The following is a 22,904-nucleotide window of genomic DNA, read 5'->3' as shown; positions in this document are numbered from 1 at the left end:
GGGCGGGGCGGGCAGGTTTCCTTTCCTCTCCTCTCCCCTCGCCTCGCGCCCCAGCCGTTAGTCGCGTTTTGCCGGGCGCGAGACCAGGTCTCTTTCCCGCGCTGCCCGCTGATTGGCGGCCGCCGTCCTTTCGCCCCGCGATGATTGGCCATAATATACCGATGCCCCTCTATGATTGGCTAGAGGTTTTGGCGGGCTCTGGTAGAACAAGGCAAAGGGTTGTGGGGGAAGAGGCTGGTGCAGCCCAGTTCGACCAATCCAGTCACTGGGTGGGGGGGCGACCCCAGAGCCTCAGGGCTGAGGGGAGAGATGCCAACCTGGTCTGAGCCCCAGGGGCCGAGGGGAGAGATGCCAACCCGGGCTGAGCCCCAGGGCTAAGGGGAGAAACGTCAACCCGGGCTGAGCCCCAGGGGCCGAGGGGAGAGATGCCAACCCGGGCTGAGCCCCAGGGGCCGAGGGGAGAGACGCCAACCCGGGCTGAGCCCCAGGGCTGAGGGGAGAGACACCAACCCGGGCTGAGCCCCAGGGCTAAGGGGAGAAACGTCAACCCGGGCTGAGCCCCAGGGCTAAGGGGAGAAATGTCAACCCGGGCTGAGCCCCAGGGGCCGAGGGGAGAGACGCCAACCCGGGCTGAGCCCCAGGGGCCGAGGGGAGAGACACCAACCCGGGCTGAGCCCCAGGGCTGAGGGGAGAAACGTCAACCCGGGCTGAGCCCCAGGGGCCGAGGGGAGAGACGCCAACCCGGGCTGAGCCCCAGGGCTGAGGGGAGAGACGCCAACCCTGGCTGAGCCTCAGGGCTGAGGGGAGAGACGCCAACCCGGGCTGAGCCCCAGGGCTAAGGGGAGAAACGTCAACCCGGGCTGAGCCCCAGGGGCCGAGGGGAGAGACGCCAACCCGGGCTGAGCCCCAGGGGCCGAGGGGAGAGACGCCAACCCGGGCTGAGCCCCAGGGGCCGAGGGGAGAGATGCCAACCCGGGCTGAGCCCCAGGGGCCGAGGGGAGAGACGCCAACCTGGGCTGAGCCTCAGGGCTGAGGGGAGAGACGCCAACCCGGGCTGAGCCCCAGGGCTAAGGGGAGAGATGCCAACCCGGGCTGAGCCCCAGGGGCCGAGGGGAGAGACGCCAACCCCGGCTGAGCCCCAGGTGCCGAGGGGAGAGACGCCAACTCGGGCTGAGCCCCAGGGGCCGAGGGGAGAGACGCCAAGCTGGCCTGAGGGTCAAGGGGAGAGATGCCAACCCTGGCTGTGCCCCGGGGCAGAGGGGAGAGACGCCAACCTGGGCTGAGCTGCATGGGATGATGGGGGTAGACCCCAACTAGATTAAGCCTGTGAGGCAGGAGATCCCAAATTGAGCTGAGCCTGTGAGGCAGGAGGACTGCTATTCAGGCTGAACCCCAAAGATCCCAAAAGGGGCTGAACTCCAGAAAGGGAAGAGACACATGTTGGACCCTCATTTCATTGTCCCCTTACAGAGTTTACTGGGGTGGCAGGACAAATTGTCAGGCACCATGAGTGACAATGCTGGAGAAGGGAGAGCATCAGAAAAGAGGAAAGAGCAGAAAAGCAGGAAAGCAGGGGAGAGTTCCAAGGTGAGGAGCCCAGGGGAGCAGCTGCTGGGAGCAGGTGACCCCCATGGGGAGCTGGGAAATTTGTCTCATCTTCCCAATTGCAGGAAGGGAGAGCATCTAGGATTCCACCTGCAGGGGAAGGAGCACGTGCCCCTGTGCCTTGGGAGGCAAGAGCCGTGGGGCTGAGACCCCCAGCACCATCACTCCCTGTCTCCTGGCCAGAGATAATAATCAGGCCCAGGAGATTAATTTAAAATTAGACCCTCACTTTTCCATTCCAAATGGTCAGTCAGTGGAAAAGGTAGGAGATGAGATGCTGCACAGGGCCAATTTCCATACACATTTCTCTGCCCAAGAGATTTGCTGCTATTGTTCTAGGGTGGGTGGACAGGGAAGGAAGGAAGTGTTCCCTTTTCTTGAGAAAATTTGGACAGTGACTAGTGAACATAACACACCTGTGACACTTTTCTTTACTTGATTAGGTGGAAGATGAATTCAAAGAGCTGTCCATCTATTTCCCTAAGGAGCAATGGGCAGAGATGGGAGACTGGGAGAAAACCCGTTACAGGAACATGAAGCGGAACTATGAGTTTATGGTTGAACTCGGTGAGAGGGCCAGCTGGGGGTGAAAAGGGCAACTCCAAGTGGCACAAGCAGCTGGAGAGTTGAAGATGTTGTATTTAGTCCTTCTTTAAGTCTCCTCCCTCGTTTTGGGAGGGAAGAGACATTGAGAGTTTGTGTCTTTGGGGCAGAGAGAAGCCAGAGTATAAATCCAGTATAGAAAACACTCACACTCTGTACCTCCCATTTCAGACCTTAGGCTTAGGTGAATGTCCTGGCTTCTCCATTTGCTGTTTCTGTGATGAGCCTTGTAGGCACTTGAGGCTTCTGCAAGCCCTCTGGCCTGGCAGTAGGAGTCCTGAGGTGCCAGGCGAGCCTCACAGGTCTTCCAGATTAGGACACATGGCACTGCCACCAGGTTCCCGTGCCTGTATTCCCAGTGCAAGGTGTTGGGAAGGGGTGTCACTGCATAAGCAAGACTCAGATCATGTCAGCTGTTATCGCTTATAATGGATTTCTTTGTTAGGCCTTCCTACCCCGAAACCTGCATTTATGTGTCGTGGTCGACGTCCCCCAAACCCCATCATAGACGACTCTGAGTCTGATGAAGACTGGACACCAAAACCTTTAGGTAACAGAGCAAAGAAGTTTCAGAGTAACAGCCGTGTTAGTCTGTGTTCGCAAAAAGAAAAGGAGGATTTGTGGCATCTTAGAGACTAACGAATTTATTTGAGCATAAGCTTTCGTGAGCTACAGCTCACTTCATCGGAATTCCCGATGAAGTGAGCTGTAGCTCACGAAAGCTTATGCTCAAATAAATTCGTTAGTCTCTAAGGGTATGTCTACACTACGGAATAAGGTCGAATTTATAGAAGTCGTTTTTTTAGAAATCGGTTTTATATATTCGAGTGTGTGTGTCCCCACAGAAAATGCTCTAAGTGCATTAAGTGCATTAACTCGGCGGAGTGCTTCCACAGTACTGAGTCTAGCGTCGACTTCTGGAGTGTTGCACTGTGGGTGGCTATCCCACAGTTCCCGCAGTCTCCGCTGCCCATTGGAATTCTGGGTTGAGATCCCAATGCCTGATGGGGCTAAAACATTGTCGCGGGTGGTTCTGGGTACATATCGTCAGGCCCCCCTTCCCTCCCTCCCTCTCTCCGTGAAAGGAAGGGCAGACAATCGTTTTGCGCCTTTTTTCCTGAATTACCTGTGCAGACGCCATACCACGGCAAGCATGGAGCCTGCTCAGGTAACCGTCACCGTATGTCTCCTGGGTCCTGGCAGACGCGGTACGGCTTTGCTACACAGTAGCAGCAACCCATTGCCTTCTGGCAGCAGACGGTGCAATACAACTGGTAGCCGTCCTCGTCGTGTCTGAGGTGCTCCTGGCCACGTCGGCTGGGAGCGCCTGGGCAGACATGGGCGCAGGGACTAAATTTGGAGTGACTTGACCAGGTCATTCTCTGTAGTCCTGCAGTCAGTCCTATTGAACCGTCTTATGGTGAGCAGGCAGGCGATACGGATTGCTAGCAGTCGTACTGTACCATCTTCTGCCGAGCAGCCATGAGATGTGGATGGCATGCAGTCCTTCTGCACCGTCTGCTGCCAGCCAAAGATGTAAAAGATAGATGGAGTGGATCAAAACAAGAAATAGACCAGACTTGTTTTGTACTCATTTGCTTCCCCCCCTCCCCTGTCTAGGGGACTCATTCCTCTAGGTCACACTGCAGTCACTCACAGAGAAAGTGCAGCGAGGTAAATCTAACCATGTATCAATCAGAGGCCAGGCTAACCTCCTTGTTCCAATAAGAACAATAACTTGGGTGCACCATTTCTTATTGGAACCCTCCGTGAAGTCCTGCCTGAAATACTCCTTGATGTAAAGACACCCCCTTTGTTGATTTTAGCTCCCTGAAGCCAACCCTGTAAGCCGTGTCCTCAGTCGCCCCTCCCTGCGTCAGAGCAACGGCAAACAATCGTGCATCTGAGTTGAGAGTGCTGTCCAGAGCGGTCACAATGGAGCACTCTGGGATATCTCCCAGAGGCCAATACCGTCGAATTGTGTCCACAGTACCCCAAATTCGAGCCAGCAAGGCCGATTTAAGCGCTAATCCACTTGTCAGGGGTGGAGTAAGGAAATCGATTTTAAGAGCCCTTTAAGTCGAAATAAAGGGCTTCATCGTGTGGACGGGTACAGGTTTACATCGATTTAATGCTGCTAAATTCGACCTAAAGTCCTAGTGTAGACCAGGGCTAAGATGCCACAAGTCCTCCTTTTCTTAGAGCAAAGAAGTGACTCTTCATTTTAATGAGCTATCATTACTGGGCATCTCCAATGACTGAAAGATCCTTGGGGGAATCAGCTCCTTGCCACATAGTCCCCAGCCTCAAAGGTCTCATGTTGCCCTTTTCACCCTTCTAGCTGTGGAGAACTGGAGAAGATTCACTTTGGAGCTCCTTAACATGACACTTTAATTTACCACAAGGGTTGCAACTTGAGGCTCTCCTTGCTCTAATCTGGGGCATTCAGGTTAAAAAATGAACAGTTTATTTTTTATTCACAAACATCCTGTATCAGCAGCGAGGCAGCATGAAATGTGGAACATGTACAGAGAAGTTCAAAGGGTCTGAACCTCTCTGTGACACCCTGGGGCTTATGGGTTCAGATAGATTCAAACTGCTGCTAAGTCAAAGGCTGCTTCAAGCACTCACGCTGTATGTTATTTATAAATATTAAATAATTTTATGATGAGTGAATAGCAGTTTCTTACATAACAAAGCATTAACCTAACATCCTGACCTCTACACCTTGCTTTGTTAAATTGTTACCTTGCACAGTGAAACCAGTTATATTGTAACAGCTACGTAGTGGTTGAGGAGGGCTGAGACGACTTCCTTAGAGCTTCTCTATCTCTGATTTCTGTGATTCTGTGACAGTAAGTCAGAACATGAAACGGCTGGCAGCTTCCTGCCTGTGACACTTACAATTTCGGTAATGTTTGTTTGTTTGTTTTACACTTACAGTTAAAACCTTCAGGCCACCATGTAAATCTGGCAGTATGAAACAGGAAAAAAAGAAAAGGCAGAACGTCAGTCAAGTAAGCTTACTAAGTACTTTTTGCTTAGATAAGGAATCTTACAGAGGAGGTGAACCCCATTTTTAATTAACAAATGCCTCTACAGTGACATGAAAAGTGTTTTTTATGTGCTAGTTATACTGCTGAGTCAACTAATAATGAAATAATTATTATGACACTTCCTAGGGGTACGAGGGCTGTGGGGCACCTCACTACCACCTGCTCTTAGCATGAGGCAATCTTGTCTGTACTTGTTGTGGATCAGCTCCCTGATTCCAGGAGCCCCAGGCACCACAAGCACTCCCCTCTCAGCCTAAGCAGGCTTTGCTGTCCCTCTGCAGGGCAGAGATAGGCACTTTCCAAGCCCTCTGTGCATCCCCCTGGAGCATGCAGCCCCTGTTCCATTGGCCACTCACAGTAGTCACAGTCACAGCTGTTCCCAAAGGCACAGGACACCCCAGTTTACCAGTTACACCTCAGATCACTGCTCTGCTTAACATGCAGCAGAGGTTATAGTGAGAACAAATCCAAGTTCAATCAAATGATAGCAAGTAGAAATATTGGAAACAAATGGTTACAGATAAAATCATAACATGCTTTTTAGAGCCTAGACTTAATTAACAAGATACCCTCAGCTTTAATAAAGTATTGATCACCAGCACTTTTCAATCAGGTCGGCTGTGATCCCCTTTTCATGAGACAAGCTGCTCCATCAGCTTGTCCCTAGATGCCGGATATGCAGCCCCAAATATAGCAAAACAGTCCTTTAATCTTCATTCATAAACCAGATGCTCTCCTGCTGTGTCCCTTCAATTTTGGGATCCCTTGTCTTTTTCACAATATTGGTTGGCTGGTGGCTCCACCAAGGGTGAGAAAGCAGAAGGAGACTCCGCTGGTTGGAAGGCATGAGATGCTATGTCCTGAGGTTGGGAGTTCCACGACCACCACTCCCAAGAGGAGAAGGCGGGTGGTGGTGGTCGGGGACTCTCTCCTCCGGAGGACTGAGTCATCTATCTGCCGCCCTGACCGGGAAAACCGAGAAGTCTGCTGCTTGCCAGGGGCTAAGATTCGCGATGTGACGGAGAGACTGCCGAGACTCATCAAGCCCTTGGATCGCTACCCCTTCCTGCTTCTCCACGTGGGCACCAATGATACTGCCAAGAATGACCTTGAGCGGATCACTGCGGACTATGTGGCTCTAGGAAGAAGGATAAAGGAGTTGGAGGCGCAAGTGGTGTTCTCGTCCATCCTCCCCGTGGAAGGAAAAGGCCTAGGTAGGGAGCGTCGAATCGTGGAAGTCAACGAATGGCTACGCAGGTGGTGTCGGAGAGAAGGCTTTGGTTTCTTTGACCATGGGATGGTGTTCCATGAAGGAGGAGTGCTGGGCAGAGACGGGCTCCATCTTACGAAGAGAGAGAAGAGCATGTTTGCCAGCAGGCTGGCTAACCTAGTGAGGAGGGCTTTAAACTAGGTTCACCGGGGGAAGGAGACCAAAGCCCTGAGGTAAGTGGGAAAGCGGGATACCGGGAGGAAGCACAGGCAGGAATGTCTGTGAGGGGAGGGCTCCTGCCTCATACTGGGAATGAGGGGCGATCAACAGGTTATCTCAAGTGCTTATATACAAATGCACAAAGCCTTGGAAACAAGCAGGGAGAACTGGAGGTCCTGGTGATGTCAAGGAACTATGACGTGATCGGAATAACAGAGACTTGGTGGGATAACTCACATGACTGGAGTACTGTCATGGATGGTTATAAACTGTTCAGGAAGGACAGGCAGGGCAGAAAAGGTGGGGGAGTAGCACTGTATGTAAGGGAGCAGTATGACTGCTCAGAGCTCTGGTACGAAACTGCAGAAAAACCTGAGTGTCTCTGGATTAAGTTTAGAAGTGTGTGCAACAAGAGTGATGTAGTGGTGGGAGTCTGCTATAGACCACCGGATCAGGGGGATGAGGTAGATGAGGCTTTCTTCCGGCAGCTCACGGAAGCTACTAGATCGCATGCCCTGATTCTCATGGGTGACTTTAATTTTCCTGATATCTGCTGGGAGAGCAATACAGCGGTGCATAGACAATCCAGGAAGTTTTTGGAAAGCGTAGGGGACAATTTCCTGGCGCAAGTGCTAGAGGAGCCAACTAGGGGGGGCGCTTTTCTTGACCTGCCGCTCACAAACTGGGTAGAATTAGTGGGGGAAGCAAAAGTGGATGGGAATCTGGGAGGCAGTGACCATGAGTTGGTTGAGTTCAGGATCCTGACGCAGGGAAGAAAGGTAAGCAGCAGGATACGGACCCTGGACTTCAGGAAAGCAGACTTCGACTCTCTCAGGGAACGGATGGCCAGGATCCCCTGGGGGACTAACTTGAAGGGGAAAGGAGTCCAGGAGAGCTGGCTGTATTTCAAGGAATCCCTGTTGAGGTTACAGGGACAAACCATCCCAATGAGTCGAAAGAATAGTAAATATGGCAGGCGACCAGCTTGGCTTAATGGTGAAATCCTAGCGGATCTTAAACATAAAAAAGAAGCTTACAAGAAGTGGAAGGTTGGACATATGACCAGGGAAGAGTATAAAAATATTGCTCGGGCATGTAGGAATGTTATCAGGAGGGCCAAATCGCACCTGGAGCTGCAGCTAGCCAGAGATGTCAAGAGTAACAAGAAGGGTTTCTTCAGGTATGTTGGCAACAAGAAGAAAGCCAAGGAATGTGTGGGCCCCTTACTGAATGAGGGAGGCAACCTAGTGACAGAGGATGTGGAAAAAGCTAATGTACTCAATGCTTTTTTTGCCTCTGTTTTCACTAACAAGGTCAGCTCCCAGACTGCTGCGCTGGGCATCACAAAATGGGGAAGAGATGGCCAGCCCTCTGTGGAGATAGAGGTGGTTAGGGACTATTTAGAAAAGCTGGACATGCACAAGTCCATGGGGCCAGACGAGTTGCATCCGAGAGTGCTGAAGGAATTGGCGGCTGTGATTGCAGAGCCATTGGCCATTATCTTTGAAAACTCGTGGCAAACCGGGGAAGTCCCGGATGACTGGAAAAAGGCTAATGTAGTGCCAATCTTTAAAAAAGGGAAGAAGGAGGATCCTGGGAACTACAGGCCAGTCAGCCTCACTTCAGTCCCTGGAAAAATCATGGAGCAGGTCCTCAAAGAATCAATCCTGAAGCACTTGCATGAGAGGAAAGTGATCAGGAACAGCCAGCATGGATTCACCAAGGGAAGGTCATGCCTGACTAATCTAATTGCCTTTTATGATGAGATTACTGGTTCTGTGGATGAAGGGAAAGCAGTGGATGTATTGTTTCTTGACTTTAGCAAAGCTTTTGACACGGTCTCCCACAGTATTCTTGTCAGCAAGTTAAGGAAGTATGGGCTGGATGAATGCACTACAAGGTGGGTAGAAAGCTGGCTAGATTGTCGGGCTCAACGGATAGTGATCAATGGCTCCATATCTAGTTGGCAGCCGGTATCAAGTGGAGTACCCCAAGGGTCGGTCCTGGGGCCGGTTTTGTTCAATATCTTCATAAATGATCTGGAGGATGGTGTGGATTGCACTCTCAGCAAATTTGCGGATGATACTAAACTGGGAGGAGTGGTAGATACGCTGGAGGGGAGGGATAGGATACAGAAAGACCTAGACAAATTGGAGGATTGGGCCAAAAGAAATCTGATGAGGTTCAATAAGGATAAGTGCAGGGTCCTGCACTTAGGACGGAAGAACCCAATGCACAGCTACAGACTAGGGACCGAATGGCTAGGCAGCAGTTCTGCGGAAAAGGACCTAGGGGTGACAGTGGACAAGAAGCTGGATATGAGTCAGCAGTGTGCCCTTGTTGCCAAGAAGGCCAATGGCATTTTGGGATGTATAAGTAGGGGCATAGCGAGCAGATCGAGGGATGTGATCATTCCCCTCTATTCGACATTGGTGAGGCCTCATCTGGAGTACTGTGTCCAGTTTTGGGCCCCACACTTCAAGAAGGATGTGGATAAATTGGAGAGAGTCCAGCGAAGGGCAACAAAAATGATTAGGGGACTGGAACACATGAGTTATGAGGAGAGGCTGAGGGAGCTGGGATTGTTTAGCCTGCAGAAGAGAAGAATGAGGGGGGATTTGATAGCTGCTTTCAACTACCTGAAAGGGGGTTCCAAAGAGGATGGCTCTAGACTGTTCTCAATGGTAGCAGATGACAGAACGAGGAGTAATGGTCTCAAGTTGCAGTGGGGGAGGTTTAGATTGGACATTAGGAAAAACTTTTTCATTAAGAGGGTGGTGAAACACTGGAATGCGTTACCTAGGGAGGTGGTAAAATCTCCTTCCTTAGAAGTTTTTAAGGTCAGGCTTGACAAAGCCCTGGCTGGGATGATTTAACTGGGAATTGGTCCTGCTTTGAGCAGGGGGTTGGACTAGATGACCTTCTGGGGTCCCTTCCAACCCTGATATTCTATGATTCTATGATTCCGTATGCAAATAGATGTACCTTGTGAGACACACATGATTGGCCAGAGAGATTAGGGCCTCCGACCCTGCCTGAACAGAACTTGTTTGAGGCCTGTCACCGCTCAGTGACCTGCTTTTAACTTCAAGGCATTAAGAACATAATTTCCAGTATAGGTACCTAACTTCTTAAATATTATCCTTACATACCTTTCATGATTATGATGATCTACCTATTGGCACCTGGTAGAGACCTTGCATGCTACTCTTTGTGAACTATGGTGCATATACTTGTCGCAGGGATCCCTGTAATACTCTATGCCCCCTCTGTCCTCTGCCAGTTGACACAAAGAGGTTCTTGGACCACAATTATCAATTAAATAATTAATGTTAAATGTAATAATTAAAACCCAGAACCTCAATCAAATGATTGTAAAAATAGTTATATACACCAATAGGATGCATATACAAGATGGGGAAGGGGAGAAAAAAGCATTTATATAAAAGGCCAAGAAAAGCTTTAAGACTGAGGATCATTTTTCAGAATATCTCAGTGGAATTGTTGAGTTTCTGCCAGTGGACTCAAACACATTGCAGATAGAAACAAATTCACTTCAAGGCTGCTTCTTGACGTGGCAAATTTCAGAGGGGAGATGTCTAATACAGGCAAGCCACAAACTTTCTGCCGGAATGGGAGTCCAGAGCAACATCAACAGTTACATCAGGATTGTAACATTGGGACAGAATACTTCCTGGCAAGACTGATACGCCCCCTACTGGTTGGTAGAGGGTCTTACGATGGTAGAGCACAGAATTTTTATTCCAAAGTAGAGCTGGCTGAAAAATGGAAACATTTCACTAACTATTTGGGTAACAATTTCAAAAACATTTTCAAAAAAAATTAAAATGTTATGAACAATGTAACAAAAAATGGAAAAGTCAACTTTTTTGTGAAACAATTTATTTGTTTGTTGTTGTTTTTTTACACAAAGACCATTTTTCCATTCTAAAATTTTATTTAAAAGCTTTTGACTGGCTTTATACAGTAGACACAGTATCAGATTAGGCAAATATCAAATCACCTTAGTGAAGAGGTCAGTAGGTAAATATCTGTATTTTAAGCCTTGTAGATAACTTGCTCCTTGCCTCTCACCCTCCATATATCCCCTTTGGATTATCAAAGGCCACCAAAGAGAATATTCAAGTCAAATTGTATGAGACCCTGTGATGAGGTGTGAACCCCACATTGGCCCTGAATGGATTAATGTGGGCCTGAGGGGTGAGTTATATTACCTTGGTGCACCTGGAGGGAGAGCCAGGTGTGGCTGATCATGAAGCCCAGCTGGGCAAAAGCAGGTTGGTTAGGATAAAGAAAGGAAGCAACTCGCAGAATGAATGTCTATAATCGTTCTAGGGGATTAAGGAGGTGGTAAGGTAGAGGCCAAGTAGGCGAATAATCTAAGCCCTGGCATCCTAGCGGGAATAGAGGAGGCTGGTAAACAGCTGGGGAGAAGGGAGCCATGGAGAGGAGAAGGGACTGGGGGTGTGCCCTGAAAGAAGGGAGGGATTTGGAGTCAGACTGCTAGGAAGAGGAGAGAGTACTTTGGATGGGGCTCTGTGGAGGAACAGACTAAGGGCCTTAAAAGGCCAAGCCTGAGAGAGGCTGGCTAGGAAGGAGTCCAGGGAAACAGCAGCAGCAGCAGCAAGGAGTAGAACTGAACCACTGGCTAAAGCAGGCCTAGGGAACCTTTTTTCTATCACCGGGCCATTGACTCACAGAAAAAAATCAATCGTGGGCCACATACAGCCCTGTGGGGGGGTGCCAAAGCTTCCCACCCCTGGTGGGGCGAGCAGGCACTCATGGGGGGCACTGAGGCTCGGGGCTTCCAGCCCATGGTGCTGAGACTTGCCATGGGCCAGATGAAATTAAACAAAGAGCTGGATCTAGCCTGTGGGCTGTAGGTTCCCTGCCCCTGGGCTAGGGTTCCTGGGCTGGGACCTGGTGTAGTGGAAGGGCCCAGGCTCCCCTATCTGCCACTGGTAAAGTGTCATGAGCCCAGAGGAGGGGACAAGGACACTGGAAAACTTTGAGGTAAAGATGTGAGGACCAGAGGCCTCATGTTGGAGGCCCAAAGATCCTTTGGTGAGGATGTTGGGCTTTCTGTTGCCCTGGAAGGGGTGGACTAAAGTGTGACCTGGCAAGAAGGCCAAGTTATGGGAAGAGAGATTGCTGCGGTGATGGAGCGACTGTCAGCAGGGGGAAGAGGAGTACTTGTGGCACCTTAGAGACTAACCAATTTATTTGAGCATGAGCTTTCGTGAGCTACAGCTCACTTCATCGGATGCATACTGTGGAAACTGCAGAAGACATTATATACACAGAGACCATGAAACAATACCTCCTCCCACCCCACTCTCCTGCTGGTAATAGCTTATCTAAAGTGATCACTCTCCTTACAATGTGTATGATAATCAAGTTGGGCCATTTCCAGCACAAATCCAGGTTTTCTCACCCTCCGCCCCTCCACACACAAGGATAGGTTCCTGGGTTAGTGGTTCTGTTGTGTGGTATGTGGTTGTTGGTGAGTATTTGCTTCAGGTTGTAAGGAGAGTGGTCACTTTGGATAAGCTATTACCAGCAGGAGAGTGAGTTTGTGTGTGTGGTTTTTGGAGGTGGGGGGTGAGAAAACCTGGATTTGTGCTGGAAATGGCCTACCTTGATTATCATACACATTGTAAGGAGAGTGATCACTTTAGATAAGCTATTACCAGCAGGAGAGTGGGGTGGGAGGAGGTATTGTTTCATGGTCTCAAATAAATTGGTTAGTCTCTAAGGTGCCACAAGTACTCCTTTTCTTTTTGCGAATACAGACTAACACGGCTGTTACTCTGAAACCTCTCCTTACAATGTGTATGATAATCAAGATGGGCCACTTCCAGCATAAATCCAAGTTTAACCAGAACATCTGGGGGAGGGGTAGGAAAAAACAAGGGGAAATAGGCTACCTTGCAAAATGACTTAGCCACTCCCAGTCTCTGTTTAAGCCTAAATTAATAGTATCCAATTTGCAAATGAATTCCAATTCAGCAGTTTCTCGCTGGAGTCTGGATTTGAAGTTTTTTTGTTGTAAGATAGCGACCTTCATGTCTGTAATTGCGTGACCAGAGAGATTGAAGTGTTCTCCGACTGGTTTATGAATGTTATAATTCTTGACATCTGATTTGTGTCCATTTATTCTTTTATGTAGAGACTGTCCAGTTTGACCAATGTACATGGCAGAGGGGCATTGCTGGCACATGATGGCATATATCACATTGGTGGATGTGCAGGTGAACGAGCCTCTGATAGTGTGGCTGATGTTATCCCCTGAATTCAGGGTGATGGTGTCCCCTGAATAGATATGTGGGCACAGTTGGCAACGGGCTTTGTTGCAAGGATAGGTTCCTTGGTTAGTGGTTCTGTTGTGTGGTATGTGGTTGTTGGTGAGTATTTGCTTCAGGTTGGGGGGCTGTCTGTAGGCAAGGACTGGCCTGTCTCCCAAGATTTGTGAGAGTGTTGGATCATCCTTCAGGATAGGTTGTAGATCCTTAATAATGCGTTGGAGGGGTTTTAGTTGGGGGCTGAAGGTGACGGCTAGTGGCGTTCTGTTATTTTCTTTGTTAGGCCTGTCCTGTAGTAGGTGACTTCTGGGAACTCTTCTGGCTCTATCAATCTGTTTCTTCACTTCCGCAGGTAGGTATTGTAGTTGTAAGAATGCTTGATAGAGATCTTATAGGTGTTTGTCTCTGTCTGAGGGGTTGAAGCAAATGCGGTTGTATCGCAGAGCTTGGCTGTAGACGATGGATCGTGTGGTGTGGTCTGGGTGAAAGCTGGAGGCATGTAGGTAGGAATAGTGGTCAGTAGGTTTCCGGTATAGAGTGGTGTTTATGTGACCATTGTTTATTAGCACTGTAGTGTCCAGGAAGTGGATCTCTTGTGTGGACTGGACCAGGCTGAGGTTGATGGTGGGATGGAAATTGTTGAAATCATGGTGGAATTCCTCAAGGGCTTCTTTTCCATGGGTCCAGATGATGAAGATGTCATCAATATAGCGCAAGTAGAGTAGGGGCTTTAGGGGACGAGAGCTGAGGAAGCGTTCTAAATCAGCCATAAAAATGGACATCATGCACATTGTAGGGAGAGTGGTCACTTTGAATAAGCTATTACCAGCAGGAGAGTGAGTTTGTGTGTGTGGTTTTTGGAGGTGGGGGGTGAGAAAACCTGGATTTGTGCTGAAAATGGCCCAACTTGATTATCATACACATTGTAAGGAGAGTGATCACTTTAGATAAGCTATTACCAGCAGGAGAGTGGGGTGGGAGGAGGTATTGTTTCATGGTCTCTGTGTATATAATGTCTTCTGCAGTTTCCACAGTATGCATCCGATGAAGTGAGCTGTAGCTCATGAAAGCTTATGCTCAAATAAATTGGTTAGTCTCTAAGGTGCCACAAGTACTCCTTTTTGCGAATAGACTAATGCGGCTGTTACTCTGAAACCTGTCAGCAGGGGGTGCCATTTGGGGAGAGCTGCTGTGCCATGTCTGACCTGGAGAAGGTACTCCATTGCTGCAGTGGTCAAACTATTTTTACATGGCCATCTGTTCCTTGTAGTCTTTTGTATGTTAGTTTCTCCACATGACAGGCTCTGGGTAGAGAGAACCAGAACAGTACAATTATTGTAATGGAAAACGACTTTGTGTGCAGAATGAAAAGACAATGCTGGAGAAGGCCTCTGAGAAGGAAGTCTCTGAAAATCAAACCAATGCTGAGAAATTGGACAAAAATTCAGATGTGGGCACCAGAATCCCTGTCACTAATGTTGTTGATCTGAAAACTGGTAAGTCCAGAATGTGGGCAAATCTCCTCTGTATTTTCATGGTCGCTCTGAGGACTATTAGGTCTGCAGCCTATGAGATTTGGTGGGAGGAGCTCTCTGCATGCCAGGGGTTACAGAGGGACATGTAAATCTCATTATCTGTGGAAACATGGAAATATCTCTGATTATAGTGAAGTCCAATTCAATACCACAGCTATTCTTACTGCTGCTTTTCCCTTGAGCTCTCAGTCCCTGAGTCCATCCCTCAGCACCTAAGCTCACAGCCACCAACTTGATGGGATTGCCTTCAACTGGTTGCTTAGGGTACTGTTGGGTGATGCAAGGCAGGGTGAGTCTCCATGGCACTCCTGTTGTTGCCATAGGAAACCAACACTAGACATCTAACCCGGCCTGAGTCAATCTTGCCAATGCGAAGCATGGTCATCAGGAAACAGACTGGCCTCTTTTTGCTGTTTTGCTTGGGTCTGAATTCTCGCATACCAGCCCACCTGAGGCTGTTGGCACTAAGATCAGAGGACAGTGAGCTAGACACAAATTTAAGGAGACAGTGTCACTGCTTAATCAATTATAGTCAGGAAGTGTCAGAGTCAGCAGTGGTTTTCAGTGCTCAGCTCCTAGAAACTGTGGTATGGCTCATATTTATATATGTTTTCATGTGCAAAGGGCCTGATTCTTACATATTCTGTAGCCACTTTGCTGTGTAAAGCAGCCTCAATATAAATGAGATTTAGGTCTGAAAATGCCATTGCCTATTTATTTCTATCAGTTCTGGTACTGCACAGACTAACCTACTCAGTATAATTCCCCTTTTAGATCTACCCAGGTTAGCAGTTTCTAAAACCCAAGGGCAGAGCTCCCAAGTTAACACATACAGCTTACGAAAGAGAGAGAAAAAAGTGTACGTTGAAATAAGTGAACCACAAGATGATGATTACTTATGTAAGTCACATGGTTTCTTTCTCTTTGAGCCCCTAATATTTTTCCTTATATGGCCCCCTGCACTATAGTATCTGAGCACCTTAAAAGTATTTAAGAAAAGGAATAAAGAGATACAGATTATTCCTATTAACCATGCAGGAGAAATAGCTGGAGGAGGGGTGGTTCAAAATAAAAGTTTTGTATTTAATTCTGAAAGTCCTCCTTAACTCTTGTGGCACAGAGTTCCATAGTCTTGGCCTAGCTCCTGTGATAGTTGTCTCCTGAACTCATGAAACTCTCCTCTTGGTCAAGAGTTTCATTGTTCTGATGGAACGTAACTCTCTCCCACAGAGGGCTCTTAATATGAGGAGAGACCTGGAATTGGACTGTCTATTCTATAAGGAGCCAGTGCAGAGCGCTAAGCATTGGGTGACATGTTCACAGCGACCTGCATAGCTAAACAGGTTGCTGTGTCCACTTTCCACTGAGTGCTTGCTGGAAGCAATATACCACCTGACAGAAATTCTCTGAAAATGTGCCTCGGAAATGTGGGGGGAAAAACTTCAGACTCTCTTCAATTCAGCCAATGTGCAGCAGCTGGAGTGCAGCTATCTAGTATGTAACCCAGCCACCTGTGTGCACTAGGGCCTGTGTGATGGGGTTAATGGTCTGGTATGCAGATAGGGGAGATGGAGCTGATAAACTAACTGATGGAGTCAATGTTCTGTTTCTCTTCCTCCTCTAGTTTGTGAGGATTGCCTGACATTCTTCATTGACGAGTGTTCAGTTCATGGCCCTCCAGTTTTCATCAGAGACCCAATAGTAGAAACAGGACAGGAAAGGAGAGCAGCTCTCACTTTGCCCCCAGGGATGAGAATTGGGCTTTCAAGTATCCCACAGGCGGGGCTTGGAGTCTGGAATGAGGCAGGCACCCTGCCGGTTGGAGTTCATTTTGGCCCATACGACGGAAGGATAACAGAGGAGGAGGAGGCAGCCCACAACGGCTATTCTTGGCTGGTATGAATTGCTCATGATGCTTTTGTTTCTATTACAACACTGTGCTATGTTCTAGCTCATCAAAGTGTGAAAGGAAGGAGAGGAAGTATGCTCCTTGGCACTGAACTCTCACTCTGTTTTATTAATTCATGTTTTATTAGTATGATGATACATCAGCATTTCTCAGTGTCTGTCAGGGAGGTGGCATGAGGGGCTTGGGAAAAGTAGCCATTAATATGTTTAGGCCTTTAACACATGGCACTTTCCTAGCAGGGTGCAGTTGCTTTAACTTTCCTGATGCTGGTGGCAGGCTCAGCTTTCAAAGTTTGTTGGGAGACACTGTTTGAAGGCCCAGGTTCTGATCTCAGGCTTTGTCTACGCTACACACCTTTTAGTGACACAGCTGTGCTGCTACAGCCATGCCACTAAAAGTTGCATGTTGTAGCTGCTGTTTGTCGGTTGGAAAGAGCTCTCCCTCTGACAAAGTGCTGTTCACACCAGCACTTTTCGTTGGTAAAACTTTTGTCCTTCGGGGGGGGTTTCACATCCCTGAATGACAAAAGTTTTGCTGACAAAGTTCCAAGTGTAGACAAAGCCTCAGTTACACTATGCAGCCTCCTTAAGTTCATTGGGATTGTCACTGTGAGCACTGTTTGGCCCTGTCTGTTCTGTGTGTATTCACACTTGCAGGATTTCTTCTGAACTGTGTTCAGGATATAATGAACCCAAAGCACGACACTTGTGTCACGGAGTCACTGGGCAATGCTCTGGAACTACTCCATACGAAGCCAGTCAGGACTCTGGGGGAGCCTCCTCTCTGAGCAGACTGTCTCCAGGGCAAAAAGCCTACACGGCTTCGACCTTCCTGGCCTGACCTCAGAGCATTCAGCATCCCCTGCCCCACCATGCACTTCCCACAGCGAGTCTGCACAGGCGGGCCTCCTGGGGAAGCCAGTGGGGCCTGCACCCCACCTCCACAGTCAGACATGACTCTCAGCCAGCCAGTAAAACAGAAGGTTTATTAGACAACAGGAACATGGTCTAACACAGAGCTTGTAGGTACAGAGAACAGGACCCCTCAGTCAGCTCTATCTTGGGTGGCAGGGAGGCCAGAGCCCCATCTGGGCCTCCCTCCATTTCCCCAGACAGCTCCAAACTAAAAACTCTCCCTCCCCTCCTCTGGCCTTTGTCTCTTTCCTGGGCCAGGAGGCCACCTGATCTTTGTTCTCCAGCCCCTTCAGTTGGCACCTTTGCAGAGGAGGAGCCCAAGCCATCAGTTGCCAGGAGACAGGGTGTCGGCCATTCTCTGTGCAGACAGCATCACACTGGCCCTCTAAGGCTCTGCAACAATCACACACCCTTATCCCATCACCTAGATACTTAAATGCATAGGGGAAACTGAGGCACCCACACAGTATTCAGAGAAAACATTAAGAACATTCCCACTTCGTCACAACTTGTCACTTATTTATCATATTCTCTGTATGGAGAATGCCTTATTGATTCCTGTGTGTCTTGTTTGGTTCAACTCCAGATCACCAAGGGAAGAAACTGGTATGTATACATTGATGGAAAGGATGAAACGAATGCCAACTGGATGAGGTAAGTCCCTGTACTCCTATCCTCATCAGTACAATCACAGAATGTTAGCTCTAGGATAGTCAGTGTTTCAGGTGTTTGAAGACACAGGATTCATTTTTACAGGCTGCAGCACACCCAATCCATCACTAAGCATGCAGTTATTTACCCAATCCTGTTAGCATTCACAACATGATATTCTCAGCATTAAGATTGCAACACAAACCCCAAAACAAAGTGCCCGCCTGGTTAGGGAGAGAGACAGCATTAGCCCTCCAATACCCAGACACAGAGAAGCATATTGAGGAAGCTTCATTCATCAGAATTTCCTTTCTATAAAAGTTGTACAGATTTTTTTTTGGCTCCAAGTCATCTCACTTTCATAGACTTAGTGGGAGTGGATGAGCTTCCAAAACACCTGACGCAGCTTTCAGATGTTACTGGCTAGGCTCTGAAATCTCCTGGCATGGACCAATAACCTATTAATCCCCATTAAGGAAAATACAGAAGTATTGTGGTTATTTCACTGTTTGATTGCCTAGTTTTCAGGTTGGCACTTCCCTGACTGAAGACCATTGTATTTAACAAATCACTTTCCTAACTGTGACTGTCCAGGTATGTTAACTGTGCTAGGGATGAGGAAGAGCAGAACCTTGTCGCTTTCCAGTATCATGGGAAAATCTACTATAGAGTGTGCAGGGCCATCCTGCCCCATTGTGAGCTTCTGGTCTGGTACGGGGATGAATATGGCAAGGAGCTGGGCATCAAGTGGGGCACGAGATGGAAAAGCGCAGCGCCACCCAAAGGTACCAGACTGTAGCCTTGCTCTAGCTACAAGCTTCCCTTGGCTTGTTTTGAGATGACACAATTTCTAATAACCAGGAACTTTCATTTCTTATCCTGACATCAGTCATGAATGCCCACGGGTAAATGCTTATGCTAGAGAGCCCATCTTGAGTGCAGATGTGCTGAGGGAAGCTGGTGAAAGGAGATGCTGCACCTGCCACTAGTGGTCGGAATGAGTCTAATTATGGGAGCTTCCTGCTATCCCTAGAACAGGTGTAGTCGGTTTGTTTTGGTCAAGGTCCATGTCTCTTGGTCAAGGTGTAGCCAAGGTCCAGACTCCAGAGAAACATTTTTTCACATTGCAATAACAATAATGACAAGTAAAAAGATTTCATGGTCCATTCAAAAGCATCTGGTGGTCCAGATTTGGCCTGCAGTCCGCCTATTGACTACCCCTGCTCTAGGTGATGGTCCAATTTAGAGCAGCTGCTGCTCTGAATCTCCCACTTCAGTTGCCTTTTGCTCAGTTACTGACACCACCTCTCCCCCCCACACACACACACCAGGAGGGGAATCCTCTAGCTCAGTGATTCTCAATGACCAGTCTGTGGGCTAGCACCAGTTGCTGGGATCTCCCTGACACAGTTTAGGAAGGCAGCAAGCAGGTCCCTGATATCAAAATGGTTGAAAAATCCTTGGATTCATGAGGAGACACAAAGACTAGGAACTGCTCAGCAGGTCAGTGCAACAGCTGAAACACTGTCAGTTGCCCCTCCTGCTCTGCGTGTGATTTATTACCCAACCCTCTCCGACCCCAGCATCTGCTTTATATTAAGAGGTGAAGGCTGGGACTAAAAACAGTATTTAAAGTTAAACTAAGCAACTAGGCTAGAGTTTCTCTGACTGGCTATCAGATGATCTGCACAGGGTGGCTAGAAGCAGCATAAATGTTACCGTGGGTGCAAAGCCACCTATCACCCTCACTGTATAGAATCCCAGAGTTCAGAAATTAAACCAGTACCAGATGGCTTTTTTTTTCTTGTTTTGGAGATTTAAAAAAAAAAAAAAAAGCTTAAAGGTGGGAGAAGGCTTTGGAGGATGGGGTGTAGCGAGGGGCTGGTCAAAGCCACTATGTCTCTACTGCCACTGAAATCTGCAGTAGAGCCTCCAGGGTCACACAGTGATCCTCGGACTAGGCAGAGCTAGCAGAGTGCTGATCAGTGCACTCCCATCACTGGGAAACACCCAGCAGGGGTTGTGCCTACAGCCTGTCCCGCACAGTGAGGGGAGGAAGGAGGCTCCAGGGGGCCACCAGTGTGAGGAGACAGTCTGCCTTTCGTTTTAAGTACTACAGGGACGGGCAATATAGGTTATGTCTACATTACACAGCTTTTAGCAACATGCCTGTATTGCAACACCCATGCTGCTAAAAGTTGTGCAACATAGCCACTGTTTGTCAGCTCTCCTGCTGACAAACTTCCACCCCTAAGGAGTAGCATTTGCATTGTCTGCAGGAGCACGCTGTTCACACTGGTGCTTGTTGTCGGCAAAACTTTTGTCTTTTTTGGGGGGGTTAACACCTCTGAATGACAAAAGTTTTGTTCAAGTGCCAGTGTAGACATAAATGCTTGGAGATACAACTCAGAAATGCTTATAGATACAACTCTTTGCCATGGCTTACTCCGCTGGTCTTGGGACAGAGGAGTTGCCCGGGACCAGAACCCCCAACAGCTGGGAGAGGAGAGAAAGAAAATGACACTCATAGCAGTGACCTAGAACAACCAGGCACAGTTGTCCCAGCTTCAGGTCTGAATCTGGCCAACTGTCAGGGGATAGAACTGAACCCTGGGGAGGAGTCCCACATTAGGTCTGGTACTACAGGGAACGGTTTATTTTATATCCTAAAACTAAAGTCTGAGTGTCACTAATTGTCTGGTGTTCTTGGCCCTTCCTATGTGGCAGGATAGTAGTGCAAAGCCTCTGGAAGGGCCAGCATGTTGGAACAATTGCCATTTCCTACCTGAATTCTGGTTTGTTTTTTGGACAGTGCATGGGCAGGATCCACACTGCCATCCATGCCCTCACTGGAGGCTGGCTTGCAGCAGCAAAGATTACCTCCACCAACACTTGAAGCGTAAGCACCTGCCTACCAAATTGCAGACTGAAGAAGACGAAGGTGCTCTGGGAGGGGAATCTTGCCCTAAAACCAGAGGTCTTTCCTTCCCGGGGAATCCACCATCACAGCAGCTCGCACCAAACCCCAGCTCCCTCAGCAAAGGCACGTGGGGAAAGGAACCACACTTGCAAGGGCAGAGGGAAGGTGTTGGAGGTAGAGAGGCTTTTGGTTTACTGTCAAACCTGCCTCCACAGCAGTGGAGGGACACAATAGGGGAGCCACATTCACAGAGCAAAACAGGGGAGGAGGGAGGTGGCGGTCGCAGACAGAAGTGGTATTCCTGCAGTGAGTGTGGGCAGAACTTCCACAGGCCATCGCACCAGATTAGACATCAGCAGAGCCACACAGGAGAGAAGTCCTATCTTTGTGAGTGTGGGAGGAGGTTCAGCCAGTCATCCAGCCTCACCGGCCACCAGCGCATCCACACGGGAGAGAGGCCCTTTCAGTGCCTGGAGTGTGGGAGGAGGTTCAGCCTGTCATCCAGCCTCACCAGACACCAGCGCATCCACACGGGAGAGAGGCCCTTTCAGTGCCTGGAGTGTGGGAGGAGGTTCAGCCAGTCATCCAGCCTCACCGGCCACCAGCGCATCCACACAGGAGAGAGGCCCTTTCAGTGCCTGGAGTGTGGGAGGAGGTTCAGCCTGTCATCCAGCCTCACCAGACACCAGCGCATCCACACAGGAGAGAGGCCCTTTCAGTGCCTGGAGTGTGGGAGGAGGTTCAGCCAGTCATCCAGCCTCACCGGCCACCAGCGCATCCACACGGGAGAGAGGCCCTTTCAGTGCCTGGAGTGTGGGAGGAGGTTCAGCCATTCATCCAGCCTCACCGGCCACCAGCGCATCCACACAGGAGAGAGGCCCTTTCAGTGCCTGGAGTGTGGGAGGAGGTTCAGCCAGTCATCCAGCCTCACCGGCCACCAGCGCATCCACAGGAGAGAGAGGCCCTTTCAGTGCCTGGAGTGTGGGAGGAGGTTCAGCCATTCATCCAGCCTCACCAGACACCAGCGCATCCACAGGAGAGAGAGGCCCTTTCAGTGCCTGGAGTGTGGGAGGAGGTTCAGGCAGCCATCACACCTGACCTGCCACCAACAGACAAACACCTAGAGGGGAAATACCCTGCAGACCAAACAACTGTCAGAGCTGGCAGCTGACTGACCTGAGGGGTCTGTATCAATCATGGGGGATTCTGGGTAAAGCAGGGAGCTGTACTGATGGACTCCTTAACCTTGGGGGCTTTTGGTTCCTTTGCTTCATACTGACTGCGGTGGTCAGTGTAACCCCCTTCACCTTTCCACTCCTGGGCTGACTGGAGAGAAGCATCCTTCTTCTACTTGCGGAGGGTTTTGTTGTTCACTAAAGCTGGGTACTGCCCCAGCCTCTTTGCTGTCCTGAGTGGCCTGTTGGGTCTGCCTCTCCAGAAGAGACTTGGCCTGTGGCCAACAGGAGCAGCACAGGAGACAGGTGGGCCAGGAGCAGCAGGAATTAAAGCAGTTACTGTAGCTGCTAGGATTGAGTATACAGTAATCTCCTTAAGCTCCTCTCCACACTCTGCTGCAGCCTTGCTACTGTACAAGGTAGGGCTAGGCCAGGGCGGGAGCAAGGCGGGCCTGCTACAAGACCTCCACGTGGTCCTTCGCAGGACCCCCCTCCCATTTGTCTCACACTATGGCTAGTGCAGTGGGAGCCAAGCACCTGGCATGGGTTAGTCAGACTTTACTGATGGGAGGTCCTTATTGCTCAAGAGAGCAAGGCAAGGATGGGGTGACTAACTCCGAATGGGTACCAGCAGGGCAGTGCCTCGAGCTCGGTTCAGGCTCTCACCAATGCACTCCTAAGGCTGGAAATTCCTTGCCTGCCTATTAACACACTGTTGTTCATGTTTTGTTCCTATTCGTTCATTCTCTCCCTCTTGAAGATATTTTCCCTTCACATTTCTTCT

General features: G+C 49.2%; 1 protein-coding gene across 1 annotated transcript; it reads left to right on the top strand.

Moving 5' to 3' along the window:
• Nucleotides 1-1,477: 1,477 nt before the first annotated feature.
• Nucleotides 1,478-22,904, top strand: PRDM9 (PR/SET domain 9). The gene is made up of 10 exons (XM_084614020.1): nt 1,478-1,587; nt 2,049-2,172; nt 2,654-2,758; nt 5,152-5,225; nt 14,380-14,512; nt 15,326-15,451; nt 16,176-16,447; nt 17,961-18,028; nt 18,620-18,810; nt 20,838-22,904. Exons 1-10 carry the CDS (start codon nt 1,507-1,509, stop codon nt 22,067-22,069), a joined length of 2,406 nt encoding a protein of 801 aa, XP_084470146.1. The 5' UTR covers nt 1,478-1,506; the 3' UTR covers nt 22,070-22,904.

The sequence above is a fragment of the Lepidochelys olivacea genome (genome assembly GCF_965140295.1).
Source record: "Lepidochelys olivacea isolate rLepOli2 genome assembly, chromosome: 24".
Taxonomy (NCBI): Eukaryota; Metazoa; Chordata; order Testudines; family Cheloniidae; genus Lepidochelys; species Lepidochelys olivacea.
This window is presented reverse-complemented; position numbering and strand designations above follow the sequence as displayed.